The sequence below is a fragment of the Rhinocladiella mackenziei genome, assembly GCF_000835555.1.
Source record: "Rhinocladiella mackenziei CBS 650.93 unplaced genomic scaffold supercont1.2, whole genome shotgun sequence".
Classification (NCBI taxonomy): Eukaryota; Fungi; Ascomycota; class Eurotiomycetes; order Chaetothyriales; family Herpotrichiellaceae; genus Rhinocladiella; species Rhinocladiella mackenziei.
This window is the reverse complement of record NW_013550603.1, coordinates 2,139,494-2,154,442: the sequence shown is the minus strand read 5'-3', so window position 1 is coordinate 2,154,442 and position 14,949 is coordinate 2,139,494. Positions and strand designations below refer to the sequence as shown.

The 14,949-nt window shown below is 50.3% G+C and overlaps 5 protein-coding genes across 5 annotated transcripts; 3 read left to right on the top strand and 2 right to left on the bottom strand.

Moving 5' to 3' along the window:
* Positions 1 to 109: 109 nt before the first annotated feature.
* Z518_02577 (uncharacterized protein) lies at positions 110 to 1,549 on the top strand (the record flags this gene model as incomplete). Its single annotated transcript, XM_013419605.1, has 3 exons — positions 110 to 210; positions 258 to 789; positions 842 to 1,549. The coding sequence occupies 3 exons, from the start codon at positions 110 to 112 to the stop codon at positions 1,547 to 1,549; spliced, it is 1,341 nt and encodes a 446-aa protein (XP_013275059.1).
* Positions 1,550 to 1,843: 294 nt separating this feature from the next.
* Positions 1,844 to 3,548, top strand: Z518_02576 (uncharacterized protein; the record flags this gene model as incomplete). Its single annotated transcript, XM_013419604.1, has 2 exons — positions 1,844 to 2,748; positions 2,795 to 3,548. The coding sequence occupies 2 exons, from the start codon at positions 1,844 to 1,846 to the stop codon at positions 3,546 to 3,548; spliced, it is 1,659 nt and encodes a 552-aa protein (XP_013275058.1).
* Positions 3,549 to 4,679: 1,131 nt separating this feature from the next.
* On the top strand, positions 4,680 to 6,346 carry Z518_02575 (uncharacterized protein; the record flags this gene model as incomplete). The annotated part of the gene is made up of 2 exons (XM_013419603.1): positions 4,680 to 4,805; positions 4,862 to 6,346. 2 exons carry the CDS (start codon positions 4,680 to 4,682, stop codon positions 6,344 to 6,346), a joined length of 1,611 nt encoding a protein of 536 aa, XP_013275057.1.
* Positions 6,347 to 6,953: 607 nt separating this feature from the next.
* Positions 6,954 to 9,434, bottom strand: Z518_02574 (uncharacterized protein; the record flags this gene model as incomplete). Its single annotated transcript, XM_013419602.1, has 1 exon — positions 6,954 to 9,434. The coding sequence occupies one exon, from the start codon at positions 9,432 to 9,434 to the stop codon at positions 6,954 to 6,956; it is 2,481 nt and encodes an 826-aa protein (XP_013275056.1).
* A 3,013-nt stretch (positions 9,435 to 12,447) lies between these two features.
* Z518_02573 (uncharacterized protein) lies at positions 12,448 to 13,768 on the bottom strand (the record flags this gene model as incomplete). The annotated part of the gene is made up of 2 exons (XM_013419601.1): positions 12,448 to 13,265; positions 13,333 to 13,768. The coding sequence occupies 2 exons, from the start codon at positions 13,766 to 13,768 to the stop codon at positions 12,448 to 12,450; spliced, it is 1,254 nt and encodes a 417-aa protein (XP_013275055.1).
* Between the last annotated feature and the right edge of the window lie 1,181 nt (positions 13,769 to 14,949).

Sequence of the window (14,949 nt, the reverse complement as noted above, 5' to 3'; positions counted from 1 at the left end):
TGACCGTAGCCATTGGGCATGTCCTTCCTATTTATGTGTACATTACCGGCGAAGTCAGAAGTTCTAACACTGTCGTCTTTGATGCTTTGAAGATTTCTTTTAAAAAATAATGGCTTCCATCAGAGTCTTTCGGACTCTGGCCAAAGCGCCCACCTTTCTCGCTCCCCTGCCTCCTGCCACTAGAACTCTCCTTCGAAGAAATCCTCTACCGTAGGACTTTTATCACCTCAGATTGGACCTGGCTTACCCTTCTGCAGAAAGCGGGCTTTTGTCACTACGACACGGCGGCGATATGCGGAGCCGTACATGCCCGAAGATTTCGACGCAACATCTCTCACTCCCACTCCCATCACTCATTTCTCCGAAACCGAAACTATGCTTGCAGAGTCGGTGTCCAAATGGGCCAATGAAGAGGTGGCGCCCAAAGTCCGAGATATGGATGAGGCAGAAAAGATGGACCCCATCGTTGTGGAGCAAATGTTTGAACAAGGTCTCATGGCGTTTGAAATTCCTGAGGAATACGGTGGTGCTGGAATGAACTTCACCTCTGCCATCGTTGGAATCGAAGAACTTGCCCGGGTCGATCCTTCAGTGTCTGTTCTGTGCGACGTACACAACACGTTGGTGGTGACCGCTATCCTCAAATATGGCAGTGAAGCGTTTAAGAAGGAATGGCTCCCCAAATTGGCGACAAACACGGTCGGGTCGTTCTGTTTATCTGAACCGGGCTCCGGTTCCGATGCCTTTGCACTCAAGACCAGGGCAGAGAAGACAGCGAACGGATATAAGGTATGTGCATCGCGTCACCGCCGCACCGACAGCCATGCTAACACCATCCCAGATCAATGGATCTAAGATGTGGATCACCAACTCCACGGAGGCCGACTTTTTCCTTGTATTTGCGAACCTCAACCCCGAAGCTGGCTATAAGGGTATCACTGCATTCGTGGTCACCAAGGAGATGGAAGGATTTAGCATTGCCAAGAAAGAGAAGAAACTGGGAATCCGTGCCTCGAGTACCTGTGTGATCAATTTCGACGATGTTGAGGTTCCCAAAGAGAACCTCTTGGGTGTCGAGGGTCATGGCTACAAGTATGCTATTGGTCTCCTGAACGAGGGACGGATAGGTATTGGAGCACAAATGACCGGATTGGCCTTGGGAGCTTGGGAGAATGCTGCGAAATACGTTTGGAATGATCGAAAACAATTTGGCATGCTGGTCGGTGAATTCCAGGGTATGCAACATCAACTGGCTCAGGCATACACGGAAATCTGTGCCGCTCGTGCTTTGGTGTATAATGCCGCCAGAAAGAAGGAAGCAGGTGAAGACTTCGTCACGGATGCGGCCATGGCAAAGCTATACGCCAGTCAAGTAGCCGGGAGAGTCAGTAGTCTGGCGGTCGAGTGGATGGGTGGTATGGGATTCGTCCGAGAGGGAATTGCGGAGAAAATGTTCCGCGATAGCAAGATTGGAGCCATCTATGAGGGAACGAGCAACATCCAGCTGACGACGATAGCGAAAGCTCTCCAGAAGAAGTACACGACATGATGCTGAGAGATTTATGTATCACTCGAGGAGTAATGGGTCTTTTTGTAGTGCTAAAATGTCAACTTTGGATCATTGCTTCGGAACAAGTGCTGTTTCGTCTTTCTTTCTCTCATACGGGCACCCAATCTCGAAAGTTGGTTCTTACGTAAGGCTGCATATCCAAAACCACCATCAAGCAAAAAGACCACAACTTATATCCCAGGCAACGTCGTCTCTTGCCTGTGTCTTTTTAATTCCCCGGCAGAGCTCGATGCTTCGGTTCCACGCCGACCGATTAAAAGTGTCTTCATCCCAATGGACATAGGTCCTCCTAATCAACCTAAGGCACCTCAAGCCTGTGTGGCCTGTCGGAAACAAAAGAGAAAATGCGACAAAGCTCTTCCCAGCTGCTCACTCTGCAGCCGAATGTCTCGATCATGCGATTATTCGGAAAGCAATCCCCACCCGAGCGCGGATGATTTTGCCATGATGAGACAGAAAATTGCAGATTTGGAGGCCCGTCTTGAAGGTCGACGTTCTGATATGTTTTGGAATGAACCCAAGCGATCCATCGGTAAAAGCCCCAACACAACAAATACCGACTTTGGTTTGGCAAATGACAACCGTCCCACATTCCCGGCAGCATTCTTCCTCGATGCTGAAGTCTTCACTGATGCCCACATGACTATTACCAAACCGGCACTTGCTGTTCCGTCCGAGATTCTCGCCACTCTGGGAACTTCCATGCTCGACATTCAGGATGTCGTGGATCGATATTTTGCCAACATTCACACCTGGCTGCCATTTATTTCCAAAAAGCGCATGGAGTTGACCTTGTGCAATCCGTCAATCGAGCTCTCCCTTGAACTGGCGCTCTTATTGCTTGCCATGAAGCTTATTATTCAAGTGCCTTCAGGAGATTCCCCCGGAATCCGATCGCCACTCTACACGCTCACCAAGCGGCATTTCTCCAGGGCGGAATCCGTCGGATTGATATCTCTGCAGACATTGCAGGCAAGCATCTTGATTGCGGCTTATGAGATTGGCCATGCAATATATCCCGCTGCATATCTGACTACCGGACATTGTGCTCGGCTAGGACATGCGTTGGGTCTCAATGACCGACGACATGCCCCTCAAGCACTCAAGAAAAAGATTGGTGCTTGGGCCGAGATTGAAGAGATGAAACGGACTTGGTGGGCAACAATGCTTCTCGATCGGTATGCTGCTCAAGTGATATATGAATCCAAACTGACTGGTGACAAGACATGTGAATCTCGGTACTTGTGGTCACCCATTGGCCACGGATGATCCTGCCAGGAATGATGTCCTCCCGGCAGATGACGCATTGTGGGATGGAGGAGAGATGACAACCAGTGAACCGTTATACGTCTCTTCACCCACCAGTGTGAAAGCAGGAGCTTTTGCACGAACGTGCCAAGCAACCCATCTGTTGGGTAGGCTTATTCGTTTGCTCAATGACAGGCTGCTTGATGCTCCCTTGCGATTCAGCGAAGCCATTCAACTTCATCGGACGCTCCAAGCCTTGGCTAATTTATTGCCAAGTGATGTTCAGCGATGGCCAATGCGGTATGGGACACCACTGGCATTGTGCTACAGTGCCCTGATTCACCTATGCGATCCATTCACCTGTACAGAATCGAATCGAGGTGATCATACGGTGGAAGAAACCGAAATGCAAGCCATCGCAATTGCAGGATTGAGATCGACAGCAGCAGATGTTCTTCAATTGAGTCACCTATTCCAAATGACCATAACCGCAAATCCCGCTGCGATCAGCCCCCTCGTTGCCGATTGCTTTTATTCCGCCGCAGCAACTTATGCTTGGCTTGTTCACGAATCGGGATCAAGGGAAATGGCCGAGGCCTATCATCAGCTGAGAAAAGTGTTGGATATTATGTCTGCGCGCTGGGCAGTGGCTAGTCAATATTTGGTCATTCTTAACAAAGCGCAAGAGTCATTCTACCCCGACACATTACTCCTTCAGTCACCCGTCTGAAGGACTCCACGATGGAAGAAGAGTCCATTTTCAAGCCATCGGCCAGGATGCCCGTATTTGAGAAGATATACTGCCACGACAATCGGTACGAAATTCCCAACAACTGACAAACACGTCAAAAGTGGACGGATACCCAAAAAGACCTTGCAAGAGACGCCACCCATACCGCACCGAGAAGATCTTGAGATCTTTCTGCATGAATATTCTTGCCTTGTATATGAACAAGGCCAAGCAAAGGATGAACTCAGCAAATACGAACGCCTGAAAAACCAGACTAGCAAGTAAAACGTTGGAGTCGGGGCGTTTCTGATGAGAATACACTCGACCGACGAGAGCCGCGCCTGTGATTCGGATGAAGGTTGCAACGACATCACAAAAGACGAAAATTCACAATATCAGTCTTGGTGACAGTGGTGCATATATCCGACCGACAACATTCATCATGACGGATATATTGGTATATGGCGCAGCTGAAGAGAAGACTGGGGCCACGACGGTGTAGAAGTATTGAGCGACAAAATAAGGAACTGAGCAAGAACTTTGTTGTGATGCCAGGAGTTGAAAAACATGTCCGATGGTTTCCATGATCGAGTAAGCGAAGATGCCCAGAGCCAGAGAAGGGACATATCTATCATGAATGTCAGGATGTGATATGACTGCAGTCGTGGTCGGACATTGTGATGAATGCTAGAGGAAGAGGAACACAACGTGACATCTCAATGATGCGAACGTGAAGCAAAACATACACCACATACACCACTCGTGTTGGAATGTGCTGGATCCTGATCCAGTTGTACAACGTCTTGACACAAGCCCAGCGGCGAGAATGAATTTCATTTTGATTTTGCTGGTATATCTAGTATGTGGCGTAGACCAATCAGAATGCGTACTTCTGTACAACTAGCTCTAGTGTGAAACACGAAAAAAAAAAAATTGCCATTTACGGCTAGTGCTAAACTCTAAAACGAGCAGCCAATTTGGCGAGAAATGGGTGCCCGATTGGGAGGTAAGACACCCCACCCATCCTGCCACCTACTCCGTATTTATCACTATTGCCACATATCGATCTACTGGTGACTGTCGACATCACATCATGGCAGAAGAAGCATAATTTTGTTCCCCCCCCCCAAAATGTCTCTGTCTTCAGAGCAAGCTCCCTCTGCTGCAGCAGCCTACAAAGCTCGCAAGGAGGCCTTCGTCTCCCATCTCTCCGGAAGCTCTCTGATTGAGATCAACCTCGTCACTCTTGTCGCAGGGGTACGTCGAGACATATTTTCTCCTTTGCTACCGGATCATGAGTTCACCGATGACAGGCGTCAGTCCTTCTCTGGACAGCCTTACAGAAGCGTCAATCTTTCTTCACACCTTACACTCTCATCGCCGGAATTGCGGATTTTTTACTCAACATCTGCGCCATTCTCTTCGCCATCACAATATACTCCTCTGCTCCATTGGTTCTAAGCATTTTCCTCACCACGCCGGCACTGTTCCTCTTGTTCCTGAACACCGGCCATCATGCCCCGTCTATACCTTCTAATAATGGTTCTGCGACAAAGTCCAAACAACAACAGCAACATCAACAACGAACGAAAAAACTCACTCCTTCCTCAAACAATGATCCCCCCCATCTGCCCGTCCGACCGTTTCTCACCCACTATCGTGGCTCCATGCTCATCGCGACCTGTCTTGCCATTCTTGCCGTCGATTTCCCCATCTTCCCACGCCGTTTCGCCAAAGTTGAAACCTGGGGAACCTCCCTTATGGACCTGGGCGTGGGCTCATTCGTCTTCTCCGCCGGCGTCGTCTCTGCTCGGACACTGGTCAAGTCCTCAACCACCCGTTCAAGCAGCTTCACAGCCCGTTTCCTCCAAGTCCTCCGCCACTCCACCCCCCTTTTCATTTTGGGTTTTATCCGCCTCTGGTCTGTCAAAGGCCTCGACTACGCCGAACATGTCACCGAATACGGCGTGCACTGGAACTTCTTCTTCACACTCGCTCTACTTCCGCCCTTCGTCGAGCTCTCCGACCTGATCACCCACCACATCTTCAAGTCCTACGACATCCTCGCGCTAGTCCTCGCACTTGCCTACGAACTCCTCCTTACCCACACTACTCTCCTCGAATACATCCTCATCTCCCCTCGGGGCCCGGACCTCCTATCCATGAACCGCGAAGGCATTTTCTCTTTCATCGGATACCTAGCCATCTACCTCGCCGGCCGCGGCACCGGAGGGCGGATTGTCCGATTCAATGAACCCGTCTCCGACCCTGTGTTCTTCTTCAAAAAGAAAACAGCCTCCAAGCACAAAATCTGGGACGCCAACAACAGCCTCAGCCTCACGCGGCGCGAACGCCAACTCATATTGCTCAGTCTCCTGACCCATTCCCTTCTTTACTCCGGCCTCTACTGGCTTTCGACAAGCTTGTACATGTTCAACCTCAACGTCTCGCGGCGCCTCGCAAACCTACCCTATGTATTATGGATCGTCGCTTTCAATAACGCACAGCTCCTCCTCTTCGGCCTGATTGAAGACTGCGGCCCATCTTTTTCCTACGAAAAGTCTGATACGAGAAAAGACATGGTCCGCCACGCCACATCCCGTGTGCTCCGCACATTCAATACGAATGGTCTGATTATTTTCTTGGTCGCGAACCTCTTGACGGGCCTCGTGAATTTGACTGTAAATACGTTGGATATGTCGCCGATAGATGCGATGGGGATTTTGATGCTGTATGCGTTGGTGTTGACGGGGCTTGCATTGGGACTGGATTATACTGGTGTAAAGATCAAGGTTTAAAATTTTTTTCATTGAATTCTACTAGAGATGATGCCTTAAGTGCCTGGCTCCGGGATGCGAGTGTTGTAAATAGTATAAAAGACAGGACAGAGTACCAAGACAGGGTAGAATTTGTTGAAATGTGGAAACTTATATATGTTGATAACCTGTTGTCGCCAAAGCTAAGCATGTACGTTGCTACTGGGGGACCTGGTAACCTGCAACATGTAATCCCTTCCCATCCCTTTCCACTGCCCTTGCTGTGCTCCTGCTCCTCCTCCTCCTTCTATCCTAATATCGTGTCTTTATCCTTTCCTTCCCTTGTCTATTCCCAGCATCAAAAAGATAAACCCCAATCGCAATCCGTGTTAAATCGAATAAAAGTAGCATCCAACTCAACTCCAACACGAACTCCATACCCACGTCGTATCTCATCGCTCGTTAAACCTCATGCCCAGTATCCATGGACTTGTTCCACGCCGACAGGGCCAGCCCAATAATACTATATTCCAAGCCACGCCATGTCACGTCATGATGAACGTCTGGTTTCGTTTCGTTCCTCCTCTCCTTCGATTCATGCATGCTTGCACGGATGTATGAGGTAGAAGGAGAAGACATTGAATGAGCATTAAAAAGGCACAATCTTGACCCTCTTCATCAGGTTCTCAGGCAACTCATCCTCCTTCACGATGCCCATGGTCAGGCAATCACCCCAGAAGAACATGGCGCGGTCATGAGCATAGGCAAGGTAATCGAATTCGTCTTCGCCCACGATTTCCGCGCTTTCGTTATCTGTAGCTTTATCTGCATCTTTCACGTCCTCGGAAGCGTTTGCTTGTGCGTGCTTCATCTCCGCATTGCCGCTGCCATCGCCGTTGACGAGGTTGTCGTCATGGTCAGTGCCATGTCCATTGACACTTGGATGAGCACACGCCGGGTCTTTCTCTTCCGTCTGCGCACCCTCATCATCTTTATGGTGTACCTCTTCCTGCCGCTGACCCTCGGGTCCGTCCCGACGACTTTGCTCTTGGATTACCTTTTCCTCCTCCGTCAACGGGTCGGACATGGGATGAAGAGGCTGATTCTTCTGCGTCTTGTTGGCACCAACGATATCTTGGACCTTCTCGACCAGCGTACCCGCTCCACTCTTCTTGTTCGCTGCTGCTCGCTCTCTCTTCTCTAATTCATCCAACTCCGGCACCTTCGCCTGCATGATACCCCACGCCACCCACTGCGCCGAGTTCGCGAGCCTCCACAGTCTAGTTTCACTAAGCAACTCCTGGATTTGCTCTTCTTGCTTCTTCTCGCGTTCTCGCTCTTCTTTGTCGTAATCGATCCCGTCGCCCCAAGGATTCACGAACCCTGACCCAGTCTGACTGCCTCCACCCGGTGCACGCGCATCGAGCATGAAATCACTGATATTCGTCTTTTCTCTTCCTTCCATCTTCGGCGTCGCGCTCGCGGCCGGGTTGTACTGAGGGCGATGCATGACGTAGCTGCGGACGAAGCGGTACTGTTCGCTCTGGCTTGGATAGCGGCGCGTGTCGCAGGCAAAGCTCAATTCTGGATGATGGTAATTATAGCACCACTCGGTGAAATGATTCGCGAATTCGAGGCCGACGGTATTTTGAGACGCGTACTCGAAGTCAATAACGACGAGTTGTTTGTGCTGGTTTGACGGTTGAAGTAGAGGTGACTCGCCAGACGGTTGGAGACGCATGAGATTACCGTATTGTGTATCATTGTGCGCGAAGATGAGTTTCTGGCGGAGTCCTTTCATTCCGCCGTATTGTCCGATCAGGCGCTGTCGATATGCTTCGTATGCTCGGCGGAAAATGGGCCATTCCACGCCGCAGATCAATCCGCGTCGGATGTACCGTGGATTGACGGGCGGCGCGCGGCGAGCGTTGTCTCCCTTTGACTCTGTCTCGGCTTGGTGGACTTGCTCGTCGAGCCAGGTGACGACCTTCTCGCATCGATCGACCCATTTGTCCCAGTTGATGAAGACCGCGGGACCGGCGGCGAGTTCGGACTCCAACAGTTCCATCCCATCGTGGAGCTCTCGCATTCGTTTCGCGATTTGCTTCGACGTTTCGGGAACGCGGAGATCGTCGGCCGTGAGGGTCTTTGCGTGCAAGAATTCCTCGAAACGGCCGTTTTCAAATGAGCCCAAGAGACGAGGACCGATGCGTTTGCGGGCCAGGCGGCGGAGGATGCCAAGTTCGGAATCTCGGTCAATGAGATGTTCGGCTTGTGGCCCGTAGATGCGAAGGAGTAGCTGCATGGGACGCCGTTTGGAGACTGGGACGGGAGGAGCGGAGGAGTCGGTACCCGCGTGGAAGTTGTCGTATTTCGACATATCTTGGGGAGGGCGGACCACATAGACGGCGTTGGTGAGGGCTCCGCTTAGACGAGCGACGTCGATGTCGCTTGCCCGATCGATGGGAATACGACGCCAGCCTTTGAGCTTTAACGTATGCGTCAAACGCACAATATCCTTTTTGAACGTAACCCAGTGCTCGTAGTCTCTCCTCTTGGCACTGTCGCTAGTGTCGGTGTCTGCAGAGCCACCGGTGAAGGCCATGGTCTTGGAATTGTCCAGGTATGCTTCGACATTAGGCACCAATATCTCATCGCCAAAGAACTCGGTATCGGAGGATTGGGGCACGATCGAGCCTCGTTTATATTTCTTGGCGATGGATCCCTTTCTGCTAAGTGAGGTGGAAGATTTATGGGCTAGCCGATGAAGTGACTGTAACGGAGACGAGGTAAACCCAGAAAGGATGTTTTCGAGTTTCTCAAGAGAGAGATCGGGCTCATTCTCGACGGCACTGTCATACGCTTTCGACGAGCTCTCGTCTGACTGCTCGACTGGTATTGGGGCATGATGAGGGTGATGACGATGTCGGCGGTGCCTTCGTCTCTGTTGCTTTGTTTTCTCGTCCTGCAGCCATTCAACGACTTGAGAGAGCATAGCTTGTAGATTCGGGGTCTTGCTCTCTGACGTCGTCTCGCCGGACTCCGGGTTATTGTCAAGACTGAGATAGGACATAGGGTTGGTGGTGGAGGTGAGAGAGTTGGAATGAGGCAAAGCCGGACGACCGGTCATTTTCTTGCCAGAAATACTTGCACGATGAAGTCTCGGACTGTGAGAGGCGACGAGCGAAGGGGAAGTACCGGTATCGTAGTCGGTGATGCGGACAGGTTCGATATGTTCAGGCTCGTCGAAGATGGTCACCCCTGTTGTTGAAGAAAGAAAAGAGAGAGAATTAGTTCAGGTACAATGTCAAGAAAAGGAAGGCAAACGGCCGATGGCCCAAGCACATGGATTGTGGATCGTGTAAAAGCAGGATGCCATCCAGGCACATTCGATCAAGAGTCAGTGTCGCGTGACCGATAGTTGCGAATTTCTGACCGCTGATGCACATGTATTTGCTTTATCGGCCCAGTGTAACTAAGTTATGCAGCAAAAGAAAAACCAGCGACAGACGACCCAGAAGTGTGGCAGGATTGCCACCACATTTAGAACCCAAGGACCACGCAAGGTGAGATATTTCGTTTGTCATGGAATATGCAGGGGGACTGGAAGGCGTACCTTTTTGAGCTCCTGTGCGCGGTGAAGGCTGTACAGCACGCATACTGGTGGGAGATAAATTGGAGGGGTGTGATGCCATGTCGGGTGAGGCTTCGCCTGGCCGCAAGGCCTGGGTTTTCCAGAATAGGTGGGCCTTATCTCTATGGTCAGAAGTGCTTAGAAGGCGATTTTAATGGCGGATATCGTCGGGAATACAACATAGAGCAATAAGAAACCTGAAAGAAGGCAATTTGAGGAGGAGGTGGTGGTGGTGGATTGAAAGTTGCCTGCTGGCCAAGTTGAACTCAACCTCAAATAAAAATCACCCGCCTTCTTGGAAGAGGCGCCTGCCGCCGTCCTGTGCCCGTCCAATGAAAATGCGGTGGTCTCAAAAAAATGGCGTCACTGAGGCTTCATTTCTGCCAGCGCCAGGCTGGAGCATTTACTGAAGTATCTCCTATGCTGATTGATGCTGCAGAGGCTTCCACCACAAAACCACTGCCTAGCATGATTGTATTAAAAGGACTCTGGTCTCCAAGCATGACATTCCTTCTTTGGCGAGTCCTGTTCCCTCACTTCGATACGAGTCGATCAAGACCATCCATCTCCACACCATGCTCTCAGCAGTTGCGGTACAGGTTGTGGTCACCAGGCACACGTCCAGTGTGAGCTTGACTTTTGCTATAGCATGGGAAGACTGGGCAGCGATGAAATAGCGTTCGAAATCAACCTCATATGAGCATAGCAAATCGGAGCCAATACCAGGCGTTTTCGAAGCTCGGTTCTGTCACAGTTCAAGGGTGACAACCCGTCAACAAACCTGGGAATCTCTTCTCAACCTCGGGCAAGCATCCTGGCCGTACTGGCAGGCGTGGGACAATCAACCAATCAGTCGCGGAGTGTCCTTTTGATATCTAAACCGGTCGTGATTCATCTTTGGAAGTCCGTAAGGAACGGTGTCAGCGGAGGCGTAGTCCGTCATAATCGACACTGGATTGGTGAGTATTTGGCACGCTTTCTAGGCTTGAACGGTCCAGAATGAATTCAGCAAAAAATTGGTTGACCAGTGAGGAGATCCGTCCAACAGTTGAATCTACCATACGTTAGGATTCAAAACAAATCCAGTCAAGATCAAAGGGCTGAGGCATACTGCAATATCTCCGGTCAAATTCTGCTTGATCGATTTGACCCAAAGAATCAAACAAAACCTTCAGAATTTTGCGGTGCACGGTGCTCTCTTGAAGATCACCGGGAAAATTCTTCAGATATCGGTTTCTGATTGAATCGTGTGCGTCAGGAAGATGTCTGAGAGCAAGAAAAACCCAGGAGAAAGATTGTATTCATCACAATGACCATGTTGTCTCTGCCCAAGGCCAAATCCTTTTTGAGACGAGCCAATACAGATCCATCATGTTGCAGAAATTTTCGTCGAAACCGATAATCAGACTAAGCTTTCCACGCCCGATAGAACTCGAGGCAAAAGAACCGGTATGCAGTATTGCGTACCCTCACTCTGGGGACCGGAACTTGAAACATACTGGTCGACGTTCACGTTAATTCTCTTGTTTCATCAATTTCGAGGGGGCTAGCCCCTTACAGGCTCGCTCCGAGAAGCTATCCACATGGAAAATTGTGAAGATCGGTGCAGCGTGTGGGAGTATCAATTTCATCCCTATCCATTGCATTTGGTCTGGAACGCCTTCGACGGTGTGACCTGGGAATTTTCTGACAGATAGCCATTGATCGAGAATAAGTGCTCCGTTTTGGACGAAGGATATGATGAAATTGGTCCAGATTGTGGTTGTTGTGGGTGCGTTGGTCGGCCGGGGGTCGTTTCTTTCTCGCTGCTGACGGTATTATGGCGATCCGTCGAGTGTGATGTGCCACCGACACGGCGTGGGCACGAGACCTAGCTCGTTGCCGGTCATAGTCTTTCTCATCAAGTGAGCGGGTGGCAGTCATCGAAGGATTTGGCAGGCAGTAGCATCACAGAGGAAAGGCCACATCGGGCCTAGAACTTATCTGTTACTGGGCAAAGGTCTATCCAAGCGATCCCGCGCCAGGAATGGGAATTATATAACTGCTGTTGATGGTTCTGGTTCACTTTGTTCTTTTCGAAGCGAGAGAGGGGGGAAGGGTTGATACGAGGAAAGAGAGGTATGAGCTAATGAGACAGCTTCGCCAGGGTGGTCCCTTTTTATATACAAGCTCAACAGGCGAGTTACGGTGGACCATCAAGACTAGCCGGAGGAGTCCTGATGTCCGATATCTCACTCCGTGTGTATACTTCAAATGATACATCTTCGCTGTCATGTCCTACCTCGAATTCCTCAAGTCAAATAATTCAGCACTTTGATTCTTCGCTCCCATATCGATGTGTCTTTGAAAAGGCCTCTTTGTCTCCAAACCGAATCCCGACCCATACCGGTCCCTCTTCCCAGGGCCACGTAAATGCTGTGTTTGTTCATCGCTTGAAACCGTACCTATGCATGGATATCATTACAAGAAAACACTCAGAAATCCCAACCATCCTCCATTTGGAATCGTGTTATCGATTCAGGCTCTTCTGAGAAGGCCTCTCATACATCCTTGTCACAGGTTCGCCGCCAGGGCTTCTGCTTCTGTTTCGACTTGAACTTCCACTTCCTTCCACCTCTTCTGGATCTTCCACTAGGTTTGACAATCCAAAAGCATTGTGCTCCACATCGTAGTTGTGCATCAGTCCCGCACTTTCTCCACTCACATTTCGTAGTCCTCCTGGACTGAATGTAAGACTGCTACTCCGCCGGTGAGGATCCAAACTCCTCCTTGCCTGCATGCTTCTTCGTGTCTGCAATCCCGCCAGCGGGTCGGTGGGGATGCCATCTTCGTCTGGAATCTTCCCGTTCAATAATCGATGACCGTCTGGGTCGCCTCGAGACAGATTGAGAAGGTACACTCCCGAAAAAATGACCAGGAATCCACAAAGGAGAGAGATGGTGTTGACGGCGTCGGTGGTGTTGAAGCCTTGGAAGAGAATAAATGAGGCGCATAGGGTGGCGGTGGTGAAGGTAACATAGTACAAGGGGTTGACAATAGATGTCGAGAATTGGCTGAGAGCTTTGTTGAAATAATTCATCTGCGTCAAAATGCAGACTATGGTGACAACCATAAAGACGTATGTGGATGGGTGGGTGAATTGATTGTTCCCGGCAAAGGTCAACTTCAACGCAATACCAAACGCCTTGACCGACATGACAGATATCGACCCGACCGTGGAACAAATCGAGATAAAAATCAAAGGGCTCTTCTTGCCGTACACAGGTGCCACTTTGTATATCATGACTGTCGAAAACACGATGGCCGCTAAACAATAGATTATAAAGGCTACGCCATACAAGTTAGTTTCCGGTCCCGTAGAGTGTCAAAGGAGTTTCAAAAGCGCGCATCCTACCTGGTTTTATGGCATAACCCAGAATTTGATCCACCGTCTCAATTTCCTGGTCCGGAGGCGCGTGTAATACTATAATCACCGACCCCAGGAGACAGATGGCACAGCCCAATTTTCCCAACACCCCCAACTCTTCATTTAGGAAATATGCGCCCAAGACAGCTCCAATAAGCACACTGAGTGCTCCCAACGGGGTGACCAGAATCGCGGGTGCAAAAGCATATGCCGCAAAGTTGGCCACTTCACCGACAATTAACGAGGCAATCCCCGCCCACCATAGAGGCGTTTTCAGATATGCGAATCCTTCCCCTTCAAATCCATGTTTGTCCGCCGCATCATTCAGGCCTTTTTTCGTAATCACAAAGCTGGTGCCAATGGCCAGAGTCGAGGTCACGGCCAGCGCCAGGCCAATGTATTTATCTTGGAGCATGCTGAACATTGTGCGCGTAGCCGAGGGGCGGATTGGCGTGCCCCGTTTCGTATGAAGCAAAAAGACAACGAGATGTTTCGCAAACAAACGGCCGTCACAGAGTGTAGAGGGGTTTGGGGAGAGTTTCGGTCAGAGGTAAAGCTGTTTAATGCGCCGAATTCTGCATTCGCTCGTCGCTGCCAAAGTGTACGGTTTTCGAGGTAATCGACTGCGAGCTGGGAAAATGGTGTCCGGACTCCGGGGAGCTGATGTGCGGTGGGGGGGTGATGGGATTTTGCTGGAAAAGGATCGGCGTGAGAACTTTGGGGCCTCAATTGTGGACAACGAGTGACAATTCCAGAAAAGGAAGGGCAAAAGTCGAATTTCTGCGTGCGCGAGACGAAGAAATGGATGTATGGTTGGTTGGAGTGGTTCGAGGAGGAGGGAATTTTGAGATCTGGAAACAAAGTACGGAGCAGAACTTCTGAGCGTGTACGCAAGGATGATGGGGAATGGAAGAAACCAGCCAGGGGCATCAGATCAGTGGTCAATGAACAAGAATGGACCCAAGTGCCACTGTCAGACGGCTGATGGAGCGGCACGAGGGATAAGTGGCAGTTCAGTCATCTGAGTTACTCCGTGGGTTAAGAGATCTTTTACTTGTCTGAAAGATACGCGTCAACATGGGCATCCGCTGTCCAGCTGCGCCTCCACCTCATTCCCTCAACTGGAACATAGGACATACGCTTAGTTCGCGGATCAATCTCCCCTGTTCCATCACTTAGCCGTCAATTTGATGGGCATTTATTTCTGCGACGACCGACAACTCTCTCGAGTTATTCTCCTCACCCTCATGCTGATGCTCCCTCTTTCACTCGGAACCACGTCCAGGCCAACCATTCAGCCTCTCAGCCTGAAACCTTGCCAAACTCTTCTGCCCCCACCAACAATGAACAATATACCACGGTATCATGCGCCTGAAGGGAGTACGACTCGTGCCCCGTGCCCCGTGCCCCTTGTCGCGATGGACCAAAAGGTCCGCGAACCTTCAAAGACTTCCCTCTCCCGGAGATACCTCGACCGAGTGTTCCGTGCCTTTGTCTCATAAACTTGCCCATTGGCAGAAGTTATCGGCTGATCTTTCTTCAACAAGGCCTCTAGAGGTTCCAGACTACAAGCATGAGGCAAGATTCGCATCAAGCATCTTACAT